Consider the following 24,815-nt stretch of genomic DNA (forward strand, 5'->3'; position numbering starts at 1 on the left):
TGTCTTTACCTTTAGCAATTCTGACTGCACTTTATAGTACCACTGATGAATCACTGTCGACTTCACAGAAGTTCATGGTAAGTGCTCAACCTACGCCTTTCGTTATGTTCCCTTGTATACATTTGTTTTTGTACTTTAAATCGCTGCTAAAGAGATGTGTTCTGTAATTTTTTTTCCATCAGTGTAACTGTTACCATTTTTGATGGTTATCTTCTACACACATTTGTAGGGTTTCAATCAATCAGAATGAATTTATATGTGGTTACTATTATAGAATGCAAACTGACAGAATCAGTGCACACTATTCTATTAAATTACATAGTGGAACATCAACCAAACACATTCTGTCTCATTTCACAAATAAAAGGAATTCTCGCCCATCAATCAATTTTTATAATGATGTTTTTGTGGAAATTTCTAACTCATGCCAAAAATTGTTATAAAATTCTGATTTTGCTATAGTGAAAATATCATAAACAAAGAACTATCTGTATTTTTTTATTTAAGCCATAGTTCTTTTACTCTTGTCTCAAATACCAGTTTGAAGACTATGCAATATTCATTAAAAGATTTGTGAATAGCAAGTCTTGGTTTACTTAACAACAACGGTTTTTAGAATACATGTTTACAAGAATATTTAACTAGACTCTCCAAATTAGAAAATTTTCACAGGAAATGAGACAGACCTTATCCACAATCTTATCTGTAAATGGCTGTAAATCATCATCGCTGCAATGAAGAAAGCGGGCAGGCTGCCCTTCTGCAGCACAATATGTCAAAATATCTATGGCTGTTAACCGTGACTGCTTTCTTGAAGGCACAAAAATCACCACTGGTTTCCTTGGTGAGTGTCTTGTAATAGCTTGATAAACCGGCTTGCTCATTGCCAATAAGCGAGAAGCATTATGGGTTATGTTGAAGCCCTAAATTAAAAAAAATAATAAATAAGTAAAATAAAGTGACAGTCAATAAATTTGAGATGTTTGTGTTATGTAATTGAAGAATCTGAACAATAACTCTTAATAATTTAATTTAAAAAGTATCTATAAATAAATAAAGTAATTATAAATATAAATTATGATATAACTGCTTTTGCCATCATCTCCATGACAGAATTCAATGTTGAAATCATTACATTGCAATGTGTACAGAAAATCTTTCCAATCAAACTTAGTACTAAACTATTATTAATGGTCCAAATTAATAATTTATTAATAATAGATAAGAACTGTTGGAGACTAGGTGTTATTCAAATGAAACAGTATACTTCCGGAATGAATAGTTCAGTTCCATTATTTCATGAAATGAGCCACATCCTTAGCATAAAATTTAACTGATAAAACACTTCAGGAGAGATATCATAATTGCATGGCTTATCCTCTACTGGGGTTTTGGCGTTGCCACATTTCCCACTTATACTGCTGCAGCAGAGATGGGATAAAATGGGACAGGATATCAAGGGCTGTGTGTAAGATTTACATTTTTGAAAACCATACACACACACATGCCACAAATTAAGCTGCCTGGCTACTCCGTATTTGTGATATACTATAATTTCTCCATTGTTGCTGTAGCAATGGGTATTGACTGTTGGCACCACAGGGGCAAATCAAGTTATTTACATAGATATTTTGCAGGTATGGCTTGTTCTGTGTATCATACTCCAACTCTTTATTCCAAGAGTGTTTGATTTGCATGATATAAAGCATGAACAGAAAATACCACCATTCTGTGTGTATTAAAAACAACTGAATAAGTATAACAAAACTATATGGTCCAACTTTTAGGATATTCCTAATTTTCTGCACCTAACTGTTTAAAGTTTGGATCCAAACAAGGCCATTGGTCTTTTTTTTTTTTTGTTTGATGGTGCTGGAGATTCTTTCACAATTAGGTTACTATAAGGAATGCAAACTGCTGCCAGCTTAAATTGAACAACTGCGCTACCAATAACAAATACTGTGATTATTCCCAAGATAAAAAAGGTTTAGTAGCTGGATTAGTGTTCTGCTTTTGTTCAATATAAATTTAGGCAACAAGGCACCAGAAGCCACATGCTTATCCTCTACTTTGCATTTCCTACCTGAAAACAAAGTTTCTTGCATTTTTGACTAGAGTATTGAAGGACACTACTAAATCCATTTGGTTGTTCTGTGTAACTGAGCCAGTGAAATATATAATCTGATATCTAGCAAACCTAATTTCTTAGATTAGATGTAACTGGGCAGTTACACACAAATATCCACAAAGAGGTTAATTATTGTATCCAACAGTATGTGCTAGGTTGAATAGAGTAAATCATAGTAAAGTTCTCATTTCTGTCTGCAAGTTAGTATCATAAAATAAAGCTTCAAGGGATGAAATACGAAAACAGCCAACATCTTGCTTTCAACCATCATTCATATTTTCTCTGTTATGGTGATGACACACATATAAAAGGATATTAGCTTCTGTTGTCTCCTCACATCAGCCATCCATTTCTGGTGAGGGCTGCTGTTGGCAGACTCTTCTTGGTACATTCTAGATACTACTACACAAATACCTCATCAATGAGTTGCAAGCATGCATGTCTGCTATCACTTGATATCTGACTATCTGTTTTATACAGCCTGTTACGGATACATGACTGCCTCTGATGGAATGGTCAATTCTTTGTATGATGGGGGAAGGCAGGGTGTACAACTGGCCACTTGGTGTAGACTGCTATTCTGTTTATACCCAATCACTGAATTAATCTGCCATTATTATCCTTTTCCAGAGGAAGTTTTTGAACATGCTCTGTAGCAAAAAACATACAAGTTGTATGTTTTTTCGCTACAGAGGGTCTTTGTCCATAAATGATTTTAGATATTAACTTGTTTTATTTTGATGTGGTCCCCCAATATTTAATTTCTGATTTCAAAAATGAAATCAGAAATTAAAAAATGCCAAGAATCATAAATAAATTACACACAAAAAAATAAGTATACAAATGCATTCTGGAAATTGTTATCTGTATATTCTCTGCAAGCTAATTTAAAAATACCAGTTCTGACTCTTATATACAGCTACTAATAAAGGAATGACAGTAGATTAAATCTCCAGGTTTCTCTTGCAGGCTGAGTAGAAGCATAGGAAGATTCTAGTTATTTGTCCCCCCCCCCCCGTCACCGATTACAAAGATTATACTGGGAGGTCAGGTCCAAAATCTTTTGCTGCTCCTGTTTATGATCTCCCTTGTCTCCTCTCTGCTTGAACACTCACATGTTGATTCTTCTTGTGTGGCATAGTGTTTTAATTAAATTTATTACTAATAATGAATTACAAATCTATTCCTCTTGTTACAATGGCATTTTTTTAAAAATTCTGCTCTAGTCTCGCCTCTGAGGGAGGATTTACTTGTATGGTGTGGATGCTTATTAACAATAAGCATCCACACATAATAATAACCAAAAGCACATGTGAAAATTTCTACCTCTCTCAACCTCTTTCTCCATCACTAAAGTTAATATCTTATTTTTAATTCCTTACGTTTCCTGCCTGAATTTAACTTAAATTACACAAATTTCTGAGTAGTATACACCCCATTACTTCAGCAGTTTCTTTAGACATGAATTTTTCTATTAAATTCTTTTGCTTTGTGTCTACACACTGCACATTCAACTTGTTGCTGTTTCTCTCAAATTGGAAAAAATATTCTGCCTGAAGTAAAATAAAAGCTGGATTTTCATTTAAACAAGATTACATAACCAAACAAGTGACAAAATGGACACACTCCAAAAATCCATCTTTTCTGTTTTCTCTGTTTATACCAAATGAGAAAATATATAAAACACTACGCTGCATTATTAGTAATGTTTTAATGAAAGGTCAGAAGCAAGAAGACTTTCTTCATTACCAAAAGAAACCAGTCTAAGGTTCAACAAAAGATTTAATCTGGCAAAATTCACACAGGAGCTAACAGGTAACCTTCAAAAATACAGTCTAAGTTGTAACTGAGATGTTTTGAAAGTGAAAAATTGTTTATTTGTGATTAAAATTGCGCAAAATTTGTAAGGTTACCTTTTGCTTCAATGTTTTCACTTTGAGCATCTCATAAACAATGTGTATCATTTGAAATTAGGGTGTTGGCTGATGTGGTGGAGACTTCAGCTACAGAAAGTAGTTCCACTTTTTTTCTTTTTAATTTTTGTAAAAAATGTGCTTTTTTGTATTGATCATAATGATTATTGATTTAAAATGGTTCTGTGTTTTGAAAAGTTTGGTACCTCTTAGGTTTTGCACAACTGTGTTTTTTTCCAAAAAAAAGTTGCGACTAGCGATGGGTTAAAGATTTTCTGGCCCCCGCATCACTATAGCTACAGGTGAAGAGTTGAAATACACCTTGCAACATATGCCATGCCTTACAAAATTATCCCAAATTAGTGAGTGCATTATATTACCTATATTTTTTTTTCTATTTTAAATTTTCAGCATTATTATGAACATGGAAGTGGAAAAAAAAAAAAAAAATTTGATTGGTATTGGTGTTTTTGAGCACAAGGGAAACTAGGGCGAAAATGTGCCTGTTCCTATGACATGTTTTTATATAAAATTTTAGTCCAGTTCTTCATCAGAAAATCATATATTCATATCTGCTCAAGAAAGTTAAATAGTTCATTTAAATTCGCATTGTTTCCAATAATATGGGCGAGTGATAGAGGCTCTTTCAGTCGTGACAGTGAAAGGAATGTATTTTTTCGGAAATAGGAATAGTGCTTACAATCTAAGAGTATATGCTTGACGGTAAGTGGTAAAGTACAATGCGTGCATTGAGGTGGGACATCCTGCTTGAACAACCTCTTCTTGTCTGTTTTGCCTGAAGCTAGATTTCCATAGTGCAGGTTCCTCTTTGATTTCAAGCAATTTGTTGTTCGTTTGTAACCTCCAGATTTCAGACCACTGAACTGTATAAATTTTTTTAATGTGCTTCAAATAATCTATATATGGTACGTGGTAATGTGATGGTATTGTACTGAATGGTTGTTTGGCTGCCTGATCTGCTTTCTAATTACCTGTGATACCAAAATGTCCGGAATCCAGCAAAATAACACTGTATGATTCTTACTTTGTAGGTAGTTCAAGCAGGAAAAAATTTGTTTTATGATGGGATGTGATATCGAAAGTTTATTGTCTGATGCAAAAACTGCACTCATGGAATCTGTGTATATTATATTGCTAGTATTGTGGGAAGTGTTTATATTTTCTAGGGCTAATTTTATTGTTTATAATTCTGCAGTGTAACTGCTACACTCAACTGGTAGTGATACAGAAAGTGTAAAAGAGGAAAAGACAGCTTCAGCACCAACAGAAGAGTCTGTTTTCGAACCATCTGTACATATTATACAGCGTTGAGCATTGTTGAGGGCATGGACTTTATGTAGCTGTTTAATACTTTCATCTGGCAGGGATTTCTTTCCCCATTGCTGAAAATAGCTATCACAGTGAGGGAGAATTACAGACCAGGGTGGATCATGTACATTGTTCTCTTGAAGCATATTGTCAAAATTTATGTCCCAGGCATGTATCAATTCTTTTAATCGCATACCAATGGGTCTATTTTCAGTAACTTTGTTGTTGTAGAACGTGATCCAATCAGGGTTGAGAAGCAATGGTCGAACAGGATGGGCTGGAAGGCTTTGAATTTTGGCTGCATAATTAAGGAGTAGCATTTTCCTTCTAAGGTGAAGTGGAGGTTCATATTCCTCTACATACAGACTCTGGACAGGGGATGTTCTAAAGGCTACTAGTGCAGTACAAAGGGCACTGCGTTGGATGGCGTTCAGTCTTGTTAGTGCAATTTTCCTAGCAGAGTCATAGACAACAGCTCCACAATCTAAGTTGTTTGTTATTTGGTTTTTAGGAGCATTAGCAACTAAGGCCATATTGCTCCGGAATATGCGGTGGTCATTCCCTGACCTTTCCGCATCCTCCATATTTGGTGGTGACGGGCTCGAACCCCGGTCTAATCAAGAAGCGTGTGCTACGCACTGCTGCTCCTTCCCACCTGGCTACAGAGGCGCCCACAATCTAAGTGAGACCTGATAAAAGCACGATACAGATGTAGGAGAGAGTATCTATCGGCACTCCATTTCATGGCAGAAATGGACCGAAGAATATTTAGTTTCTTTAAACAAACAGTTCGGAGATATGTTATGTGAGAAACAAAGTTAAGTTTGGTGTCCAACATTAAACCTAGGAAACAAAGATTACTGGTGAGTGGTATCAGGTGGTTCTTTAACTGAAGTTCCGGCTCCAGATTCAGCTTGTGTTTTTTGCAGAAGTGAATTGCAACTGTTTTTTTGTTCTGACATACGATATCCAATCTGCTGTGTCCATATTCCTAGCTTATTTATGGAGAGTTGCAGTTGTCTTTCAATAGTATGAATATTTTTTGAACTGCAAGATAGAGTGAGATCATTGGCATACATGTATAATTCGACATTCCTAACATACATGTATGTTAGGAATGTTGTGGGTTATAGTGTTTAGCCTAAGTGAAAAAAAAGTAGTGCTAAGTATTGACCCTTGTGGGACACCTTCTTCTTGGGTATAGATACGAGAAAGTACTGTTTTTAATAACGAACCTGAAAAGTTCTGTTTTGGAGAAAATTTTGAATAAATTTCGGTAAATGTCCCCGCAATCCTAGGGAATAAAGTTCTCGCAATATACTATATCTTCAGGTTGTGTCAAAAGCCTTTTCAAGATCCAAACTTACCATTACAAGATGTTAATTTTTCACATAAGCATTACAGATGTTAGTCTCTGCTTTCACCATGAGATCCAAAGGGGGTCTATTTTGTCGGAATCCAAATTGATTGTTATTCAGCAGATTTTTAGTTTCAAGAACCCAGGTAAGTCGTCTGTGTATCATCCTTTCTATAGTTTTACCTAGACAACTGGTGAGGGAGATTGGTCGGTAATTTTGTGTGAGTGATTGATCCTTTCCTGGTTTGGGAAAGGCTAAAACAACGGAGTGGTGCCAAGCAGAGGGATATGTACCTTCAAGAAAGATCCGGTTAAAGAATGTTATTAGCAAATTCAAAGCTATATTGTTTAGATGTTTCAGCATTACATAAAAGATTCCATCAGCTCCAGCAGCGCTATTAGATGATCGGATTAATGCTCTTTGGAGTTCAAAAAGACAAAAAGGTTGATTGTAGGCTAGAGACTGGGTAGTTTGAAAGTTTATCTTATATTTTTCTACTATGGCTTTAATTTGTAGAAAGAAAGTATCATAAGCTGGACGTTTCAGAGAAAGTCTCTGCAAGCGTGTTAGCTATTTCTTGTGGTGAAGATATTTCTTATCCGTTCTTGGTTAAAACTGGAGCAGAAAACGGTAAATATTTGCCATTTAGTTGTCAAATTTTTTTCCAAATAATTTTACATTTTACTGCTAGTGTCTTTTGTGATAAAAGAGGCAAACTGTATCCTTGATTCTTTTTTGGCTTGTCTTCTAATTTGTTGTGCTTTTGCCTTAAGCCTTTTAAACTGAATTCGGTTGTCAGTGGTTGGAAACTTACGGAACAGATTCCAGGCTTTATTTATTTATTTTTTTTTGCTATGATACAAGCGTCATTCCAGCAGTGTTTAAAAATTTGACACTTGAATGATATTAACAAATTAGCATTTGCAAGTTATGCTTTACAACCATTACTGTACATTTATCACAAGACCAGTGGTTTCAGAAAATTTTCATACAATCACCACAGTAACTATGTTTGCAAATCAGGGCACAACAACTTGTAATGGCAAGTTACTAGTTTGTTGCATGTCAATAAACGACTTTCTTACTTAGCATTCAGGCCAGTTTCTATACTAGAAGAAACCTTTTACATCTGATTTGTTTTCTCTCATACATTAAACTGTGCAATTTTATATGAAATTCCCATAACATTCACTGCCCTAGTAGATAAATGACATATGAATTAATAATGGATTCATCAGTTATAAAATGAATTAATATAGCCTAATTAAGAAGTAATCTCACCTGTATATGCAGTTCAAGTGGTACAGGACGTACATTTGGATGGAAATTAAAGGTTGAATTAGTGCCTGCACCAAGCCATTGGGCTACATCTTTAGCATTAGCAAGTGAAGAACTCAGAGCCACAACCCGAATTTGGCGCTCAATCTGGGATGAAATGTAACGCATACGGGAGCATATGACCTCAAGGATAGGCTAATGGGAATAACAAATTAAGCATATTTATTTATCTAATAAAATTAATTTTGTTTACTTATGTCTGCAAAGATTTTTTTCTAGTTCTAAAAATTTATTTTATAGATGTTGCAAAAGTAATCAAGCTACAGTATAACCAATCTCAAATTCTCACCATGGGCAACTTTTTTATCTATGAAAACTAACTTGTAATTAAGTGGATCATAATAAAGTAATATGTACAATGTCACTGGATGAAGCTTAACATGATCACTTTGGGACACAGCCTTGATAACAATAACCAATGAAATAAGTATGCAGTTGTTCAATGTTGTATTGATGCAGAGAAGAAATGCATAAAAAAAAGGTGGGAGGGGACAGAAAGGAAACATTAAATTCGAGTAATACAAAGTATTTTAATTTGACTGTCCTGTTTCTTTGAGAATGTAATCAATAAAAATGAAACTCAATGTTTTTGAAAATCCATACAAACCACGAAAACATAAAAATAAGAATTAGAAAAGGATTAATACTCTAATTAAAACAGTCAGACTAGTAGGAGTGCAGACACAGTAACTTCTTTCACAGAGTAATGACACCGACAACCATACGATTGCGAACTTTATGAAGCAACAGCAGTAATTAGACATGAAATGTGTTGGAGTTCAAGAACAAACTGGGATGTTACATAATCACTTCTGTTGCACATGTGTAAACCACGATAATGCAAAAAAAAAAAGCAATAATAAAAACTGAAGAAATTATTACAATAAACCATCTGATTGGGACTTCAAAAAAGATATAATATAACATTATCTGTGATCACATTAAGTGACATACACTGCAATATGAAATTGGGGGGGGGGGATATTTATTTATTTATTATCCCCCTCTTGTGTTGGTGATCTACAGACTGTTCCTGCATGTTATTAGCGTCATTCAAATGATGCTTGTAAATATTATAGTAAATTTTATATGTGATGAACTCAATGTGCTCCATCACAATGAATACTAAAATGTGACCTTTAAAATAAAGCAGCATTGATTTTTCTTCTTTAACTTTCAGTTTCATGACTGATTGAATACAATGTTATTCACAATACTCATTATATACAGCCAAGAAATACAATTAATTGCGGTATATAGCAGGAATGGGCAACCTCTGACCCATGAATGTGCACAATGCGGCCTGCCGTTTATTATACAGGTAGGCCCTGCTTTACGACACTTCAATTTACACAGTTTCAGATTAACACCCATTTAAAATAATAATGAAAAAATAAAATAAAATAATATATATATATATATATATATAAACTTGAAATATGTCTTTAACTGCTATTATAATGAATATCATAGTATATTACCTTGTGACCAGTATAACTGGGACAACATCATAAATTTATGTTTATTCAACTGCTACATATTTAATGGTAGTAAAGTACCGTATTTCCCAATGTAAAATTTAGGGTCTAAAAACTGGGTGCATCTTATACAGTGGTTGTAGATTTTTTTTTTACTTGCATTTCCTGCCTTTTCACACTTGTTGTCTTTGCGCTCATTGTTTCGCACTTGTTACCGGTATATTAGGTTACGTTTTGCCAAGTTCTGCCCAGAAATGGCCCAGAAACGATTTTTGTACAGTGCTAAATTCAAGTTAAAAGTGACCCAGTTTGCAAAAGTGAATGAAAATCGCGCTGCTGAATGTAAGTTTGGTCCTCCTCCAACTGAGAAAACAATCCAAGACTGGCTATGGGAAGAAGAAACCCTACTGAAAACGCCACGGCAGAAGAAGGCCATTAGAGACAAGTCAGCAAAATGGCCTGATTTAGAGAGGGAATTGAAGATATGGATTGAGGACAAAGGTCATTTGGAATTCCTATTGTCCACAAATATGGTTCAGCATGAGGCAAGAAGAATTGCTGATGAAAAAGAAGTTACTAATTTCAAAGGAGGACACAATTAGTGCTTCAGGTTCATGAAACGGAATGGACTAAGCATGCGTACACACACCAGACTTGCCCAAAAGATGCCTGAAAGCTATGAGCAGAAGGTCCTTGAATTTCATCGTTTTGTCATTCAATGTTGGAAGACACATCAGTTTGATTCAGGACAGATTGCAAATATGGACAAAGTCCCCCCCTTCAATTTGATGTCCCAAGTAACAGAACTGTTGATAAGAAGGGGGTAAAAACTGTAACTGTGAAGACAAGTGGACATGAAAAGAGCCATTATACAGTTGTTCTAGCTTGTTGTGCCGACGGAACCAAGCTGCCTCCTATGCTGATTTTAAAACGCAAAACAATGCCAAAAGAAGGCATTCCTCGAGGAGTGACTGTCCACATTCATGACAAGGGTTGGATGGATCAGGATGGGATGAAGATCTGGTTTGAGAAAGTTTGAAGCAGGACACCAGGTGGGCTCTTACGCAAACCTGCCCTATTGGTGCTTGATCAGTTCAGGGCACACATAACAAAAAATACAAAGAAGACTGCTGCAGAGCAAAAAACAAAACTTGCCGCCATACCAGGAGGCTTGACATCCCAGCTCCAACCACTTGATGTCAGCATTAACAAACCCTTTAAAGCTGCCATGAGAGACGAATGGAACCAATGGATGAAGTCTTCTGGGGACAATTTGACACCAGCAAGAAGAGTGAAGAAACCAACTATAGGAGAAGTTTGCACCTGGGTGAAAAGATCCTGGGATAATATCAAGATTGAGATCATTGTCAAGTCATTTAAGAAGTGTGGCATTTCAAATTCCATAGATGGAACTGAGGACGAGGCAATATATGAAGACAGTGATTCGTCATCAGACACAGATGAGGACAAGCTAATGGATGGGAGTTTTGACAGTGATGAGGAGTTATATGAATTTTATGATGAATAAAACTTGAGTTCAATAACTTTATGTAATACATTTTTTTTTCAAATTTCGGGCCCCAAAATTAAGGTGGGTCTTATACATGGAGAAATATGGTATATAAACAGCATACAGGAATAGCTAGGGGGGCATGCAGTTCTTGCATAGTAGCAAATCTTTACCTATTATGAGAGAAATATAAATAAAAGCCTAATATTATATCGCTACATTGATGATATTATTGTAATAAATGAACCCCACTTTCAGAAAGATATCGTACCACAGTATACTCAGGAGTTACAACTGGAAAGTACTAATAAAGACAGCACTACAGCTGCTACATATCTAGATACAGATATTTATAAAATTGATAATAAGTGGTATACCAAAGTATATGACAAATATAAAGACTAACTTTGAAGCTATTAGCTTAATGCATTGGCATTCCATATTGCAAAATGATTCACAATAACATTATTATTTCACAGAGTTTCAGATTAATAAAAATAAGTAATAACAAAAAGTATTATAGAATTAAAAGCCAAACTGTGTAGGAAGAATTCTCAGAAAAGTTCATATCAAAATATCTTAACAGGGCTATAATTATCGCAATTAATAAATGGCACAGAAATATTAATCCTAAATTAGTTATAGCTGAAGTACATAAAAAATAAAATAGGACGGTCATATTTATTCTCTCTGTTCTTGCCAATGTTATTCTGAGAGCTTGTACATATGTAAATAATAGGCACTTCCCTTGGAGCATATTACATATAGCTGACACTGTAAAAGGTTGTACCTATATTTGTTCTAGGGGCAGTAACTAATTTTAATTTTTGAATGATTAAACATTATTCACTCATATTAGGGTACCAACTAAATTCTTTTAAAGTGAGTTAAAAAATAACAGCCATTTTCAGCTGTTTTCTGAAATCTACCTATTCTCAGTAATTTTCCAACACTTTCAGTTATTTAACTAGCTTCAATTTTTATACATTTTATACCAATTCCAGCAATTTTCTATCATTATCTTCCATGAAAGCAATTGTCTATTTATTTAATTTGGTCTTAAAGTAACCAAAAATAAGAGGGCGCTGCTACCTTTCATTGTTTATCTTACTGCATTTTCTTATATTTGCACAATTTATTTATTTATTTTGGTTTTAAATTTTAATTTCTAGTTCTACTATTTTCTGCTTTTTTCTAACATTGTAGGTAGTTTAATTAATTATTTCATTTTTCCACATTTCCATTATTAAATTAATTAAATATTTAATTGGTCACATAATAACCAAAAGTGAGAAGGCACTGCAGTCATTCTTCATCAAATATAAGGCAGCAAACTGAGTTATAAATCATTTTAGCTATGTTGTTCACAGCAAGAAGGTATTGTTTATTTTATATTTATTTCATATCTTTACAGAAAACTATTTTTGATTTTCTATTTGATCTGCTATTTCAGCTAATGGTGATTTATTCTTATTATTTCCAAAAAACTAAAGTTCAATATTATTTTGGTCTTATTCATAAAACTTCTATTATTATATATATCTGGTAATTTTCTATTCATTATTGGATTTATAAAATGTACATAGGCTATTCTAAAATTTCTTCCAATTAACTTAAAATATCACTACATACTGTAATACTAGGATCCTCACTATAAATCCAGGCAGTTACGCTACCGGTAAATCCGAAGTATCTATATAATATGCTGTTTCTATGCTTTTGCTTTCAGCTTGCTAACTCTTAATTTTAAACCTAAAAATCTATTAGAGCAATATGAGGGAGATTGAGGTCTATTGCTATCCTTATTCCTCCTCCTATTCGCTTAATTTTGGCATAAGTCTTTCCTTATCACTACATAAATAAATTGCATTAATTAATAGTTGGTACCCACTTTTATTATTAATTTTTACTACTATCTGTCAGGCTAGTGGTTATTCTGCCAGTTTGCTGCTAAATTTAACATATATTGAATTATTATATTAGAGTATAGAAACTATATTCTCAGTATATTTGGACCTAGATAAACTGGCAAATGGCAAACAGAAACAGATAGCTGAGGCTATCTGATAAGATATATGGAGCTAGCCCTAGTTAATGTTCCATTCAATGTATCCAATAATCAATAATTTGCTACATCATCATTTTAATTTTACTATTGTATTATAATCTATGTGTTTATTTATAGGGTACAACAATGAAATCCAACTTAAATTACCAAAATACTTGGCCTCATAGGTATATATTTTTTCACCCCTAACTTATATTCCAAATTCTTATTAAATTTCATCAGTTATATAGTTACCTTTGGTATTCAGTTTAATAAATAATGTAATACATATATAAAGAAAATTTTAAAATTCAGGCGTATATGCAGCACAGGAAGTGGGTACCTAGATGGTGCTAGTGTTGATATCAGTTGCTTTCCCCTCGTCTGCCAGTAGTAGAGGCATGTGATGCAAGAAAGCAAGCTTATGTAGCATCGGCCAAAAAAAAAAAAAAAAAACTCTTCCCATTTCACCCATCCCTTCACTCCAAATGTTTGTCTAGTTCCTCCTTGAATTCATTTAAGCTATCAACTTCCACAATGAAAGATGGAAGTTTGTTCCAGCAATCAACTACCCGCTGGCTAAAGGCAAACTTATGCACATCTATTCTACAACTGCCTTTCCTCAATTTGAATCTATGTCCGCCCAGGTTCTTAACCTGAGCAAGCGGAAGTATCCCATCAGCACCGAGCATGCTCAAACCATTCAAGACACCTCAATCAGAACACTTTGCAGGTGCCTAGTCTCCAGACACTGCAATTTGCAGAACTTAAGCCTTCCTTGGTATGATGACCCCATCGTTCCCCTCACCAATTTTGTTGCCTTTCTCTGTACTCGCTCAAGCAACTCTACATCCATCCTAAAATGAGACCAAGAGATGTATGCAGTACTCAAGGCATGGCCTGACCATTTTTTTTTTCTTTTTTTCTTTTTGTGTTTTTGTATGGGTGGCTCCTAGAACAAAAGCTCATCTCCACCTCGTTGCTCTGTTCAGTTTTTACAGACTCTGTCAAGGTAAGGCCAGTGTGCATCGTGTAAAAAAAAAAAAAAAAATTCATTCCACATAGGAATATCCCATGCTAGATGAAGATAGATGAAAAGGAAGGCAAGAGAGAGGAGAAAAAAAAAAAAAAAAAAAAAAGTTTTTCATCCCGCACGGAAGAAAGTGATAGGAAAGAAAATCCATTGCCAAAGGCAATGGTTTTTCTTTCCATTGGCCTGCCCATTGCCTTATACAAAGGGATAATCACCTTTTCTCTACTAGCAAAATTCCTGCATATCATTGACAATACTCCATGACCTGCTTTGGCAGACTATCTGCACTGTTCAGAAAATTTCATATCTGACTGACTGCACATTACTCCCAGATCTTTTTTATTTCCTACTAACCTTAGTGTAGTACCACACAGTTGTTAAGTTCCTCTGGGGTTACTTCTACCCACATGCAGTACTTTGCATTTGTCAACATTAAAATCCAGTTGTCACTTCTCCGCCCATCTGCCCAACTTTTCTAGATCTTGTTGCAGTAGCATACTGCCATTACTGTCATTAACAACTCTGCCAACCTTTGTATCTTCTGGAAATTTCGACATTAAGCCTGATATACCTTTATCAATATCACTGATAAACATGCAAAACAACAGTGGGTCCAACACCAAACCCTGAGGGACCCAGGGTTTGGTGTTGGAGCCACTAGTCCACGAAGAGCAACATCCATTGATTACTATGTTCTGTCTTCTCCCACTCAATCATTCTTTTATCCATTGTAGCAACTTGCCCTTAATACCATACTGCTCCAATTTGTACAGTAGTCTTCCAAGCACAAAATTGTCAAAAGCTTTCCTGAAATCCAAGTATGTGATATCAAAATTATTTTTTGCATCCAGTTCCTTTATAATCACATCATAGTATCCAATCAAATTTGTCAGACAAGACTTTCCTTTAACAAACCCATGCTGTGTTTGAATTATTACTGCAGCCTTGACTAGATGATCCTGCATTGCTTCTTTAATCGGTGACTCCTTTATTTTCCCCGGAACAGAAGTTAAACTAACTGGTCTGTAATTACTCGTGATACCCTTAGATTCTCCTTTGTGAATTGAGGATACATTTACACATCACCAGTCCGTGACGACTTTCCCTGAATCCAAGGATGCTCTCATAAATAATTATGGCCAAGGGTTTGCTTATTTCCTTTGAAAGCATCCTTTAATATAACTGGATAGATCCCATTCATTCTGGGTGCTTTTCTTAAGTTTAATTTCAACAATTTCTCCTCCGCTTTGCTCTCAGTTATTACAAAATCATTAAATAGCCTGTTACAGTTTGATAAACTTCTGGCATTCTTTCCCCTTAATAACTAACTCCTCATGTGTGAATGTAGATGCAAAATACTCATTCAGATTGTCAGCTATCTGAGCTGGATCATCAAGATTTGAATCATCGACATTGAGTGGACCAATCTGATTCATCCCCTTCCTTCTAGAGTTTATACAACTAAAGAAGTCCATGCAGTTTTTTTTTTTTTAGCATCCTTTGCCAAACATTTCTCATAATCTGCCTTTGCTTGCCTAACTTCCTTTGTGACTTGATTACACACTAGCTTATACCTATCATAGGCTTCTGTGTTACCTGATAATTTATATGCATCCCATGCATTTTTTTTACTTGAAAGCTTCCCATTTAGAATTTGCAGCTGGTAACATCATCAGTAAATAGCATTATGAATCTTTAAGTAAATCCCACATCAGTATACTGTGATCATTATCATTTAGTGTTTTCTTTATCTGCAAATTCTCAATGCACAAATAATCACTGCTGATAACCAAATTAGCATTAGCATTAGTAGAGGCATTTGATGCAAGAAATTAAGCTTATGCAGCATCAGCCCAAAAAAATAAAAAAATAAAAAATAACCACTTCCACTTCACCCCTCTGTTCGTTCCAAATACCTGTCCAGCTGAGCCTTAAACTTATTTAGGCTATCAACTTCCACGACAAGGGATGGAAGTCTGTTCCACCAACCAACCACCCGCTGACTAAAGGCAAATTTCCTCACGTCTAGCCTACATCTGTCTTTCCTCAATTTGAATTTATGCCCTCTCAGGTGATTATTCTGAGCAAGAGGAAGAATCCCATCAGCATTGATCATGCTCAAACCATTCAAGGCTTTATACACCTCTATCAGATCACCTCGCTGGTGCCTAGTCTCCAGACACTGTAATTTGCATAAGTTAAGCCTTTCTTCGTAAGAGCACCCCTTTGTTCCATTCACTAATCTTGTTGCCCTTCTCTGTACTCGTTCCAGCATCTCTACATCCTTCTTGAAATGAGGCCTCCAGACCTGTATACAGTACTCCAGGTGTGGCCTGACCATTGCCTTATACAAGGGAATAATCACCTCCTTATCCCTGCTAGAAAAATTCCTTTATATTATTGACCATACACCATGAGCTACTCTTGCAGCCCGTCTGCACTGCTCAGAGAACTTCATATCTGCCTGCACAACCACCCCCAGGTCCCTTTCATTCTCTACCACTGTCAGTGTAGTACTACAGAGTTGATACGTTGCTCTGGGGTTGCTGTTTCCCATATGTAGTACTTTACATTTGTCAATGTTAAACTTCATTTGCCACCTCTCAGCCCATCTGCTAAACCTTTCCAGATCCTGTTGCAGTAGCATAGTGTATTTTTTTTACTTGAAAGCTTCCCATTTAGAATTTGCTGCTGGTAACATCATCAGCAAATAGCATTATGAATCTTTAAGTAAATCCCACATCAGTATACTGTGATCGTTATCACTTAGTGGTTTCTTTATCTGCAAATTCTCAATGCATAAATAATCACTGATGATAACCAAATCAAGAGTATTACTCTCTCTGGTTGCCTCTTGAACATGCTGCTGCAGAAAACAATCATCCAATAAATCCACAAAAGCTTTCTTAGTGTGCAAGCGACCAACCCACAAGTTCCAGTCAATATCTGGGAAGTTAAAATCCCCCATTATTAAACGATTTGATTTACTGGCCCACTCTATTTCTCTGTACAGTTGTTTGTTGTACTCATCAGTCATTAGGCCTATAACACACTCCTCCCCTCATTTTTGCTTTCCCAGTGTATGCATTTCCTTAGATTTTGTGTTTCTTAACAAACAGCATAACCCCCTCCTCCCATCCTATCCTGTCTTCTGTACACATTGTACTCCCCAAATTCCAATTCTGCACTACTTATATCTGTGTGACACCATGTCTCTGATATTCCAACTATACCCGCCTTTGATTTCTTGACCAGCACTTCAATTTCATCAAATTTATTTACTATACTCCTAGCATTTGTGTACATGCAACTATACATGCACCTGTTCTTACTCTTAGTTACTCTAACACAGCCCAGGTATTTATTTGTTGACTCCCACCAGTCCCTGAAAACTCCAGCACACTGCCCTCCAATCTAATAGAAGCAGTGCAAGAATCGCTTTCTCCTCTGCCTACAGCTACTGTTATCTATTAGTCTGTGAATCCCACCAAGCTAGCAGTTTTCTGACCCACCTAAGACTGCCTCAATAACATCAGCAAATATTCTTGCACCCCTTCTATTTAAGTGTATCCCATCTGTTTAGAATCAGTCTCTCCTGTTAACAAGCACAGACCATGCTGGGAAAAATTCTGCCCCATGAGCTTTGCACAATCCCTCCAGGGTCGAATTAATTGACAAAGGCTCACATCATGTACTCCCTCCTATCGTGTCTGGGCAGAATTGCAGACACTTTCAAATTTAACCCTAATTCACAACTTTTTTTCAATATTGACCTCTACTTGTTAAGTAATTCTGCAGCCTACTCTTAATGTCATTAGTGCCAATGTTTACAACAATATCATTCCTTGTGCCCTTAAAAGATGATATCTGCCCTACAACATCATCAACTTTTGCCCTTGACAGACATGCCCCGATCCTATTCCACCTATCCTTTTTATACAATATATTAACCATAACCATGACAATGGAGTCACCGACAATAACTATCTCCTGAGGAATCAGCATATTCTGCCTTGGAGATTGCCACTGTGTAGCCTGATGCACAAGTGGGAGCTCTGGCATTGAGTTGGGCAGTTGAGAGCTTGATGGATCCCCCACTTTAATACCTTCGAGGGCATTTACCCAAGTCTTCAAAAGCTCGTAGGCACCAATCAGAATGCTAAGTTGGCACCTAATTTCTTGACAAAATAAAAATGCACACAAAGACATCCTCCTTGGCTAGCCCATGTCCTGTTCCAGAAAGCTAAGGAAACGTTTCACAAGCTACACATTTTTTGAGGCTGTGATGCAATGGAGAGCTGCCCCCCTCGGTTCTCCCCCGAGCCACAACTCCTGCTACTTTGTGCTCGCTGCTTTGCTGTTCTAGTCTGCGACTGAACGGATGAAAACAATTTTTTTTTTTTTTTTTTTTTTGTAGTTATTGGCGCATCGGCTCCTGTGGCCATAATGCACCTCCCAAGGTTTTTGCAGTACTTTGATCCAAGCCCGAGGTGGGACTGGAACCCGCGACCTGTGGGTTGCCAGGTAGGCACTTCGCCCACCTGGCTAGCCCGGTCGGCTGAAAAAAAAAAAAAAAAAAAAAAAACATTAGAATACTGCAAGGAATTCTGTGGGATACTGTGATGTAGAGTTGTTAATTAAAGTGGCAAAATTGTCTCCACAACAGTGTAGTGTATTTCATTATTAAACTAATTGCTCCTAAATTTATTACAACCTTCAGCTCCCTCATTTTAAACAGGTAAAGGAAAATGTTGCATTCCTTTGCAATGTCCATTTTACTTAATTTGATCCAATCAAAATTTTGTATAATTTTCAGTTTAATTTCCTCTTCACATTTTATTTTCTTAACTGCTATATAGGCTTTGATATGAAGAGAGTTCTCTTTAATTACTGACCAAAAAGTCAGCTTAAATCTTCTAAAAATAGCATAAAAAATGCATTTTAACAAAAGATTCTGAGTCCAGTGTAACAATTGCAAATGGCCTTAATTCTGCAATGCTGGTACTGCACCTGCAAAGTGTAACTTGGAAAATAATGAGTACACGTTAATTAACTGAAATTAACGTCTCCTATTTTCTGTACATTCCTAAATATACAAATTTATATATTTTCTATGCATTTATAAATGCATAGAGACGTTATAAATATCTATGCATTTATACCCCTCGATGGAATCTTCACCTTGTCGTGGTGATGGGGCTTGCATGCTCTGACAACCTTGAGAGCCATGCCGACAGTAGCATAGCTACTAGCAAGGGTCACCCAAGCGGGGTGGGTTTTTGTGAGGTAGGAACCAGACTAAGAGAGAGATACCTAGGAGAAGGAAATCGATTCAAACCAGGGTAGGTATGACTCTTTAGCCCAGTAAGGCAACATACCTAGGAGAAGGTGCTCTACATGGACTAATGTTATTAGTGGAGTCCTCCGGGGTTCAAGTACTGGGCCCATTGTTGTTTTATGTATTTATCAATGATATCGATGAAGGTATATAAGGCTTAATGTCCAAGTTTGCAGACAATACAAAGGTTGGCAGGATTGTTAATGACAGTAAAGACAGTATGCTACTGCAATAGGATTTAGAAAAGTTAGGCAGATGGGCTGAGAAGTGGAATCTGAAATTTAACAGTGACAAATGCAAAGTACTGCATATAGGTAGCAGTAACCCAAAAGAAACGTACCAGCTGTGTGGTACTACACTCAGGGAGGCGGAAAATGAAAAAGACCTGCGGGTAATTGTGAAGACAGATATGAAGTTCTCTGAGCAGTGCAGATGGGCTGCCAGAGTAGTTCATGGAGTTTTGTTAATGATATATAGAAATTTTGCTAGCAGATTCAAGGAGGTGATTATCCCTTTGTATAAGGCAATGGTTAGGCTACACCTTGAGTACTACGTACAGGTCTGCAGGGTTCATTTTAGAAAGGATGTAGAGTTACTAGAATGAGTACAGAGAAGGGCAACAAGATTGGTGAGAGGAACAAAGGGGTGTGCTTACGAAGAAAGGCTTAAGTTCTGCAAGTTGCAGCAACTGGAGACTAGGCACCTGTGAGGTAATCTGATTGAGGTGTATAAGGCCTTGAATGGTTTGAGCAGGCTCAATGCTGACGGGATTCTTCCACTTGCTCAGATTAAGAACCTGAGGGGGCATGGATTCAAATTGAGGAAGGACAGTTGTAGAGATGTGCACAAGTTTACCTTTAGCCAGTGGGTAGCTGATTGCTGGAACAGACTTCCATCTGTTGTTGCAGAAGTTGATAGCTTAAATAAATTTAAGGCTGAACTAGACATACATTTGCAGTGACCGGATGGGTGAAATGAGAAGTTTTTTGGCTGATGCTATAAAAGCTTGCTTTCTTGCATCAAATGCCTAAAATAATGCTAATATATTGGAAACCTCACAAATAACACCTCTGGATGATGGCTGCAGCTCCTACAGTACAGGCAACAAGTGGGGGTCCCGACAGCTAAGCGATAGATTTTGTCATTATTGCACTACGATGCAGAAAGCCAGCAGGAAAACTACTGCATTATTCTATCCCTAGAACAATCACCATGGCAAAAAAACTACAATAACCAGCCCCGAGTTCCCAGCATCCCTTCAATAGGACGGGGTGCTAAGAATCCCCAGGCTTAAAACAGTGAATCTTTTGTGATCTGGAACATGAAATGTCAGAATGCGACCCAGGAGATGAAAAGACTTAATGTACAGGTTATGGGGCTATGCAAAACTAGATGGACTAATTCAGGCACATGTTTTCCAAAGACATGACTTTGTAATACTCTGGAAATGACAATAACATACACCAGCGTGGAGTGGGGATCCTAGTCACCAAGGTGGTCTCCAAAAGCATCCTCAACTTTGAGGTCACTTTTGAATAATGTTACTCCAGATGAAGGGAAAACCTTTAAATGTTAACATAATTCAAGTATATGCTCTGACAGCTGATAAGGAATATGTAGAAATTGAACGTTTTCATACATAGCTGAAAGATTTGATTTAGGTTTTTAGGGTGCAAAGGTGACTCAGGCCATGATGTGTCAAGTCCATCAGAGCTGAAAGAAGTAGTCACATTAATAAAGAAACAAGACCTAAATATCGTTATGAGAGATCTGAATGCTAAGGTTAAAAAAGGCAGACCTAGTGAAACGATAGGAGAATTTGGTCTTAGAACAAGGAATGGAAGAGGGAATCGGCTGATACAATTCTGCCAAGAGGAGAACTTAATGATTGCCAAACCTGGTTTCAATTCCCCAAGAGAAGGCTCTATACAAAGAAGTCGCCCTCTAGACAGCACACAAAATGTGGTCAGAAACCAAACTGACTATATCATGATTAATCAGCATTTTCGGAGCAGTTTTAAAAGCGTCAAGCCATACCCCAGTGCAGATACTGATTCCGACCACAATCCAGTCATAACTGAGATTGAAGGCTATTAGGAAAAAGCAACCAATGAAGAAAGTATACTTAGAGATGTTAACAAATCCATAAACATATCAATTAATGAAGACATGTCTAAATGAAAGAATGCAACACATCCATGGGTAGGAGGAGAGGTGAGTGGAAGATGTTTGGAAGAGTTTTAAATCTGTTCTGACTGAAACGAGCGCAGAAGCTCTGTTGGTCCAAATTCCATTGGACCTACAGAAATGGTGCCATTATTATTTCTTTGCCTGCCTGCCTGTCTGCAAGTAATAGAGTGACTTCCAGCAGTTTCAAATTTCATTAAAGTGGACCAAGAGAAATCTGGCAATTCTTATTCTATCTGTCCCTTTGCATGTAACATCTCAACTCCTGGTGGATGGATTTTAAAGAAATTATGTTTTGATCTTTTAGGATGATTTTTGAGCATTACTGAATTTCATTAAAACCAGACTAACAGATATATGGCAATTTTTTAATATTATTATATTTTTTTTATATGCATATTACATAGTCTATTCACAGCACCTATTGTAGTTGAAGTACTAGACAGTATGTTTGTTGGCTTGAGCTGATTGCAAGAATGACTGGGCATTATGACAATATGCAGAAATGAAATATTTTCAGTTCATATAGAAGTCATTGCTTTTTGTTATCTCTCTCTCTGTTTTGGAAAAAAAAAATCATGAATTATTACTATTTGTTAAATGTGCCTGCAATTCACAGTATACATTAACTAACTTGTTAATTTTAAAGAGGTAGGCAATTCTTTTATGGTAACAACTTATACAGTGCCCACACTTTTTTTGATTAACAATGTTTTTGCAAAGAAAACCGATGCAAAATTATTGCTAGTAGTCACATTCCTTGTGACTACTAGCAATTTTTTATTTTTTTATTTTTTTTTTCAGAACCACCCTACTTTATTTATTTAAAGAAATTTATTTTTTTAAAGAACCACCTTTATTTTTTTTTTTGTGAGCCATTTTATTTTTTTAAAGAACCACCCCTAGACCTTAAAGACTACATATTCTCATTGTATCGGAACTAACAGTCACTTTTTACCTTCCTGAATAAGAAAAACTACTCAAAAGGAATTCTGGATATAGATTAAAAGCTAACTAAAATTTAGGCTATATTTATCAAGTTTATCTGCTTTGGGGCATTAGGTGTGTATTAACTGCCAAAGAAAATAAGGCTATAAGGAGGCATCAGTACATTATGTCTGTAATTGTGTGTATCCTTTGTCTGTTTGCAGTTTGCTGAATGAAAAATCTGAATTTCTAGGAGAATAAACCATACAATCCTCACCTAAGACTGACTAACTGGTACGCACTGTGAAAAAAGTAAAAAACAATTTCTTTCATCATTGACAGGATTCAAACTCAGGTTCAGTTCATTTGAAAACAGCTGTTTATCAAATAATAGTTTCAGCCGGAGTATAATGTATTCCAAATTTCGGACACTAAGCAAATATATCATTATGAATTCTTTCTCTTCTTGTTGCCTTTCTTCTTCTTTATTCCCCCCCCCTTTGTCAAACCAGTGGACACTAAGTGCTTCAGCTACAATATATGGTATAGGGATAGCCTGTGATAATGAAAAAAATAAACAATATTTACATTTCTATTAGTCCAATTTTAATGAAATTTGGAATGAAGTGAAATTTGGCAAATGAAGTGAAAAATTTAGAGCACATAAAAATGTATAAGTTTTTGGAAAATTTACTTTTTTTTTTTTTTTTACTTAATTAGTATACTAAATTGTGTTTAATAAAAAGCTTTAATAGCCCTAGTCAAGTTTGTTACTTTATTTTTTAATTAGCAAATGACTGAATACATTGTGAGAATATTCATAGAGCTTCTTTTATTATAGTAACTGAGAGTGTAGTATATCTAGCAACTCTACATCATTGTTAAAATGAGGCTCCAGACCTGTATGCAGTACTCAAGGTGTGGCCTGACCATTCCCTTATACAAGGGAATAATCACCTCCTCATCCCTGCTAGCAAAATTCCTATATATCATTGACAAGACCCCAGAGCTACTCTTGCAGCCTGTCTGCACTACTCAGAAAACTTTATATCTGACTGCAATTACCCCCAGGTCTTTTTCATTCTCCACTAGCCTGAATGTAGTACCGCATAGTTGGTATGCTACTCAGGGGTTACCGCTACCCATATGCAGCACTTTACATTTGTCAATGTTAAACTTCAGTTGCCACTTCTCAGCCCATCTACCCAACCTTTCTACATGCTGTTGCAGTAGCACACTGCCATTACTGTCATTAACAACCCTGCCAACCTTCGATCATCTGCAAACTTGGACAATAAGCTTGATATACCTTCATCATGATAAATACAGAAAACAACAATAGTTGAATAAGCTGTAAGAATGTTGTATGTCTTTGAATGGACTGAGTAAGCTAAATGATGATGATAGTTTTCCTCTTGTTCAGACAACAAACTTGAGGGGGACATTCATTTAAAACAAGGAAGGATGGTCACAGGACAGATGATTTGCTTTCAGCCAATGTGGATGGTTGATTTTAAAATCAAACTTGTATCTGGTGCTGTGAAAGTGGAGAGTTATAATAAATTTAAGGAAGAACTAGACAAATTCTTAGAGGGGATGGACAGGTGATGTGGGACTTGTTTTTTATTGATGCTCTATAAGCTTGCTTTCTTGCATCATTTGTCACTAATACTATATTCCAATTGGTTCTGTCCATGGATATGTTTCTGTGTTATTAGAATATGGCTCACACATCAAAGCTTTTGAAACTGAAAAATTTCAGCTGAACCATCACTTTCAGAACACTTACTACTGCTTGAAAGTTCGCAGCTATCATCATCACTTTCAGACTTCATAAATTTGGAACTGTGTCCAGATAGAACAGAATCAGTTGTTATATGAAGCATTAGTATTACTTGGCATATCTGAATCATTTTCAGATAACTCCTATTCTGATAAGTAATCAAGAGCTGAATATAACTAAAACAATAGGAAATCTGCACAACCATATTACAGCATATTTATGCACTTAAAAATTCATTCTATTCACAAACATGCTATGTAATTCACAAAACCCAAGTCTTTCTTAACAAGATAGTCTTGAGTTCTGTAAATTGTATCTTGAATACTGCACAGAGATCTGAAAGCTTCATTTTAGGAAGGATGTGGATCTGTTAGAACTGCAGAGAAGGGCAACAAGAGTAGTCAAATCACAAAACGGTATACTTACTAAGAAAAACTGCAAATTGC

At 36.0% G+C, this 24,815-nt stretch overlaps 1 protein-coding gene across 1 annotated transcript in view; it reads right to left on the reverse strand.

The window, feature by feature from the left end:
- The window catches only part of Brr2 (U5 small nuclear ribonucleoprotein l(3)72Ab), a 570,943-nt gene that overhangs the window by 135,378 nt on the left and 410,750 nt on the right, over positions 1–24,815 (reverse strand). Inside the window, exons 31-32 of the mRNA XM_090384330.1 lie at positions 8,010–8,201; positions 687–923 (exon numbers count right to left, since the gene is read on the reverse strand). Coding sequence (XP_090240456.1) covers positions 687–923; positions 8,010–8,201 — 429 coding nt within the window. The remainder of the gene's footprint in view (positions 1–686; positions 924–8,009; positions 8,202–24,815) is intronic.

The sequence above is a fragment of the Mastigoproctus giganteus genome, chromosome 11 (genome assembly GCF_048544385.1).
Source record: "Mastigoproctus giganteus isolate SK-2022 chromosome 11, ASM4854438v1, whole genome shotgun sequence".
Lineage (NCBI taxonomy): Eukaryota > Metazoa > Arthropoda > Arachnida > Uropygi > Thelyphonidae > Mastigoproctus > Mastigoproctus giganteus.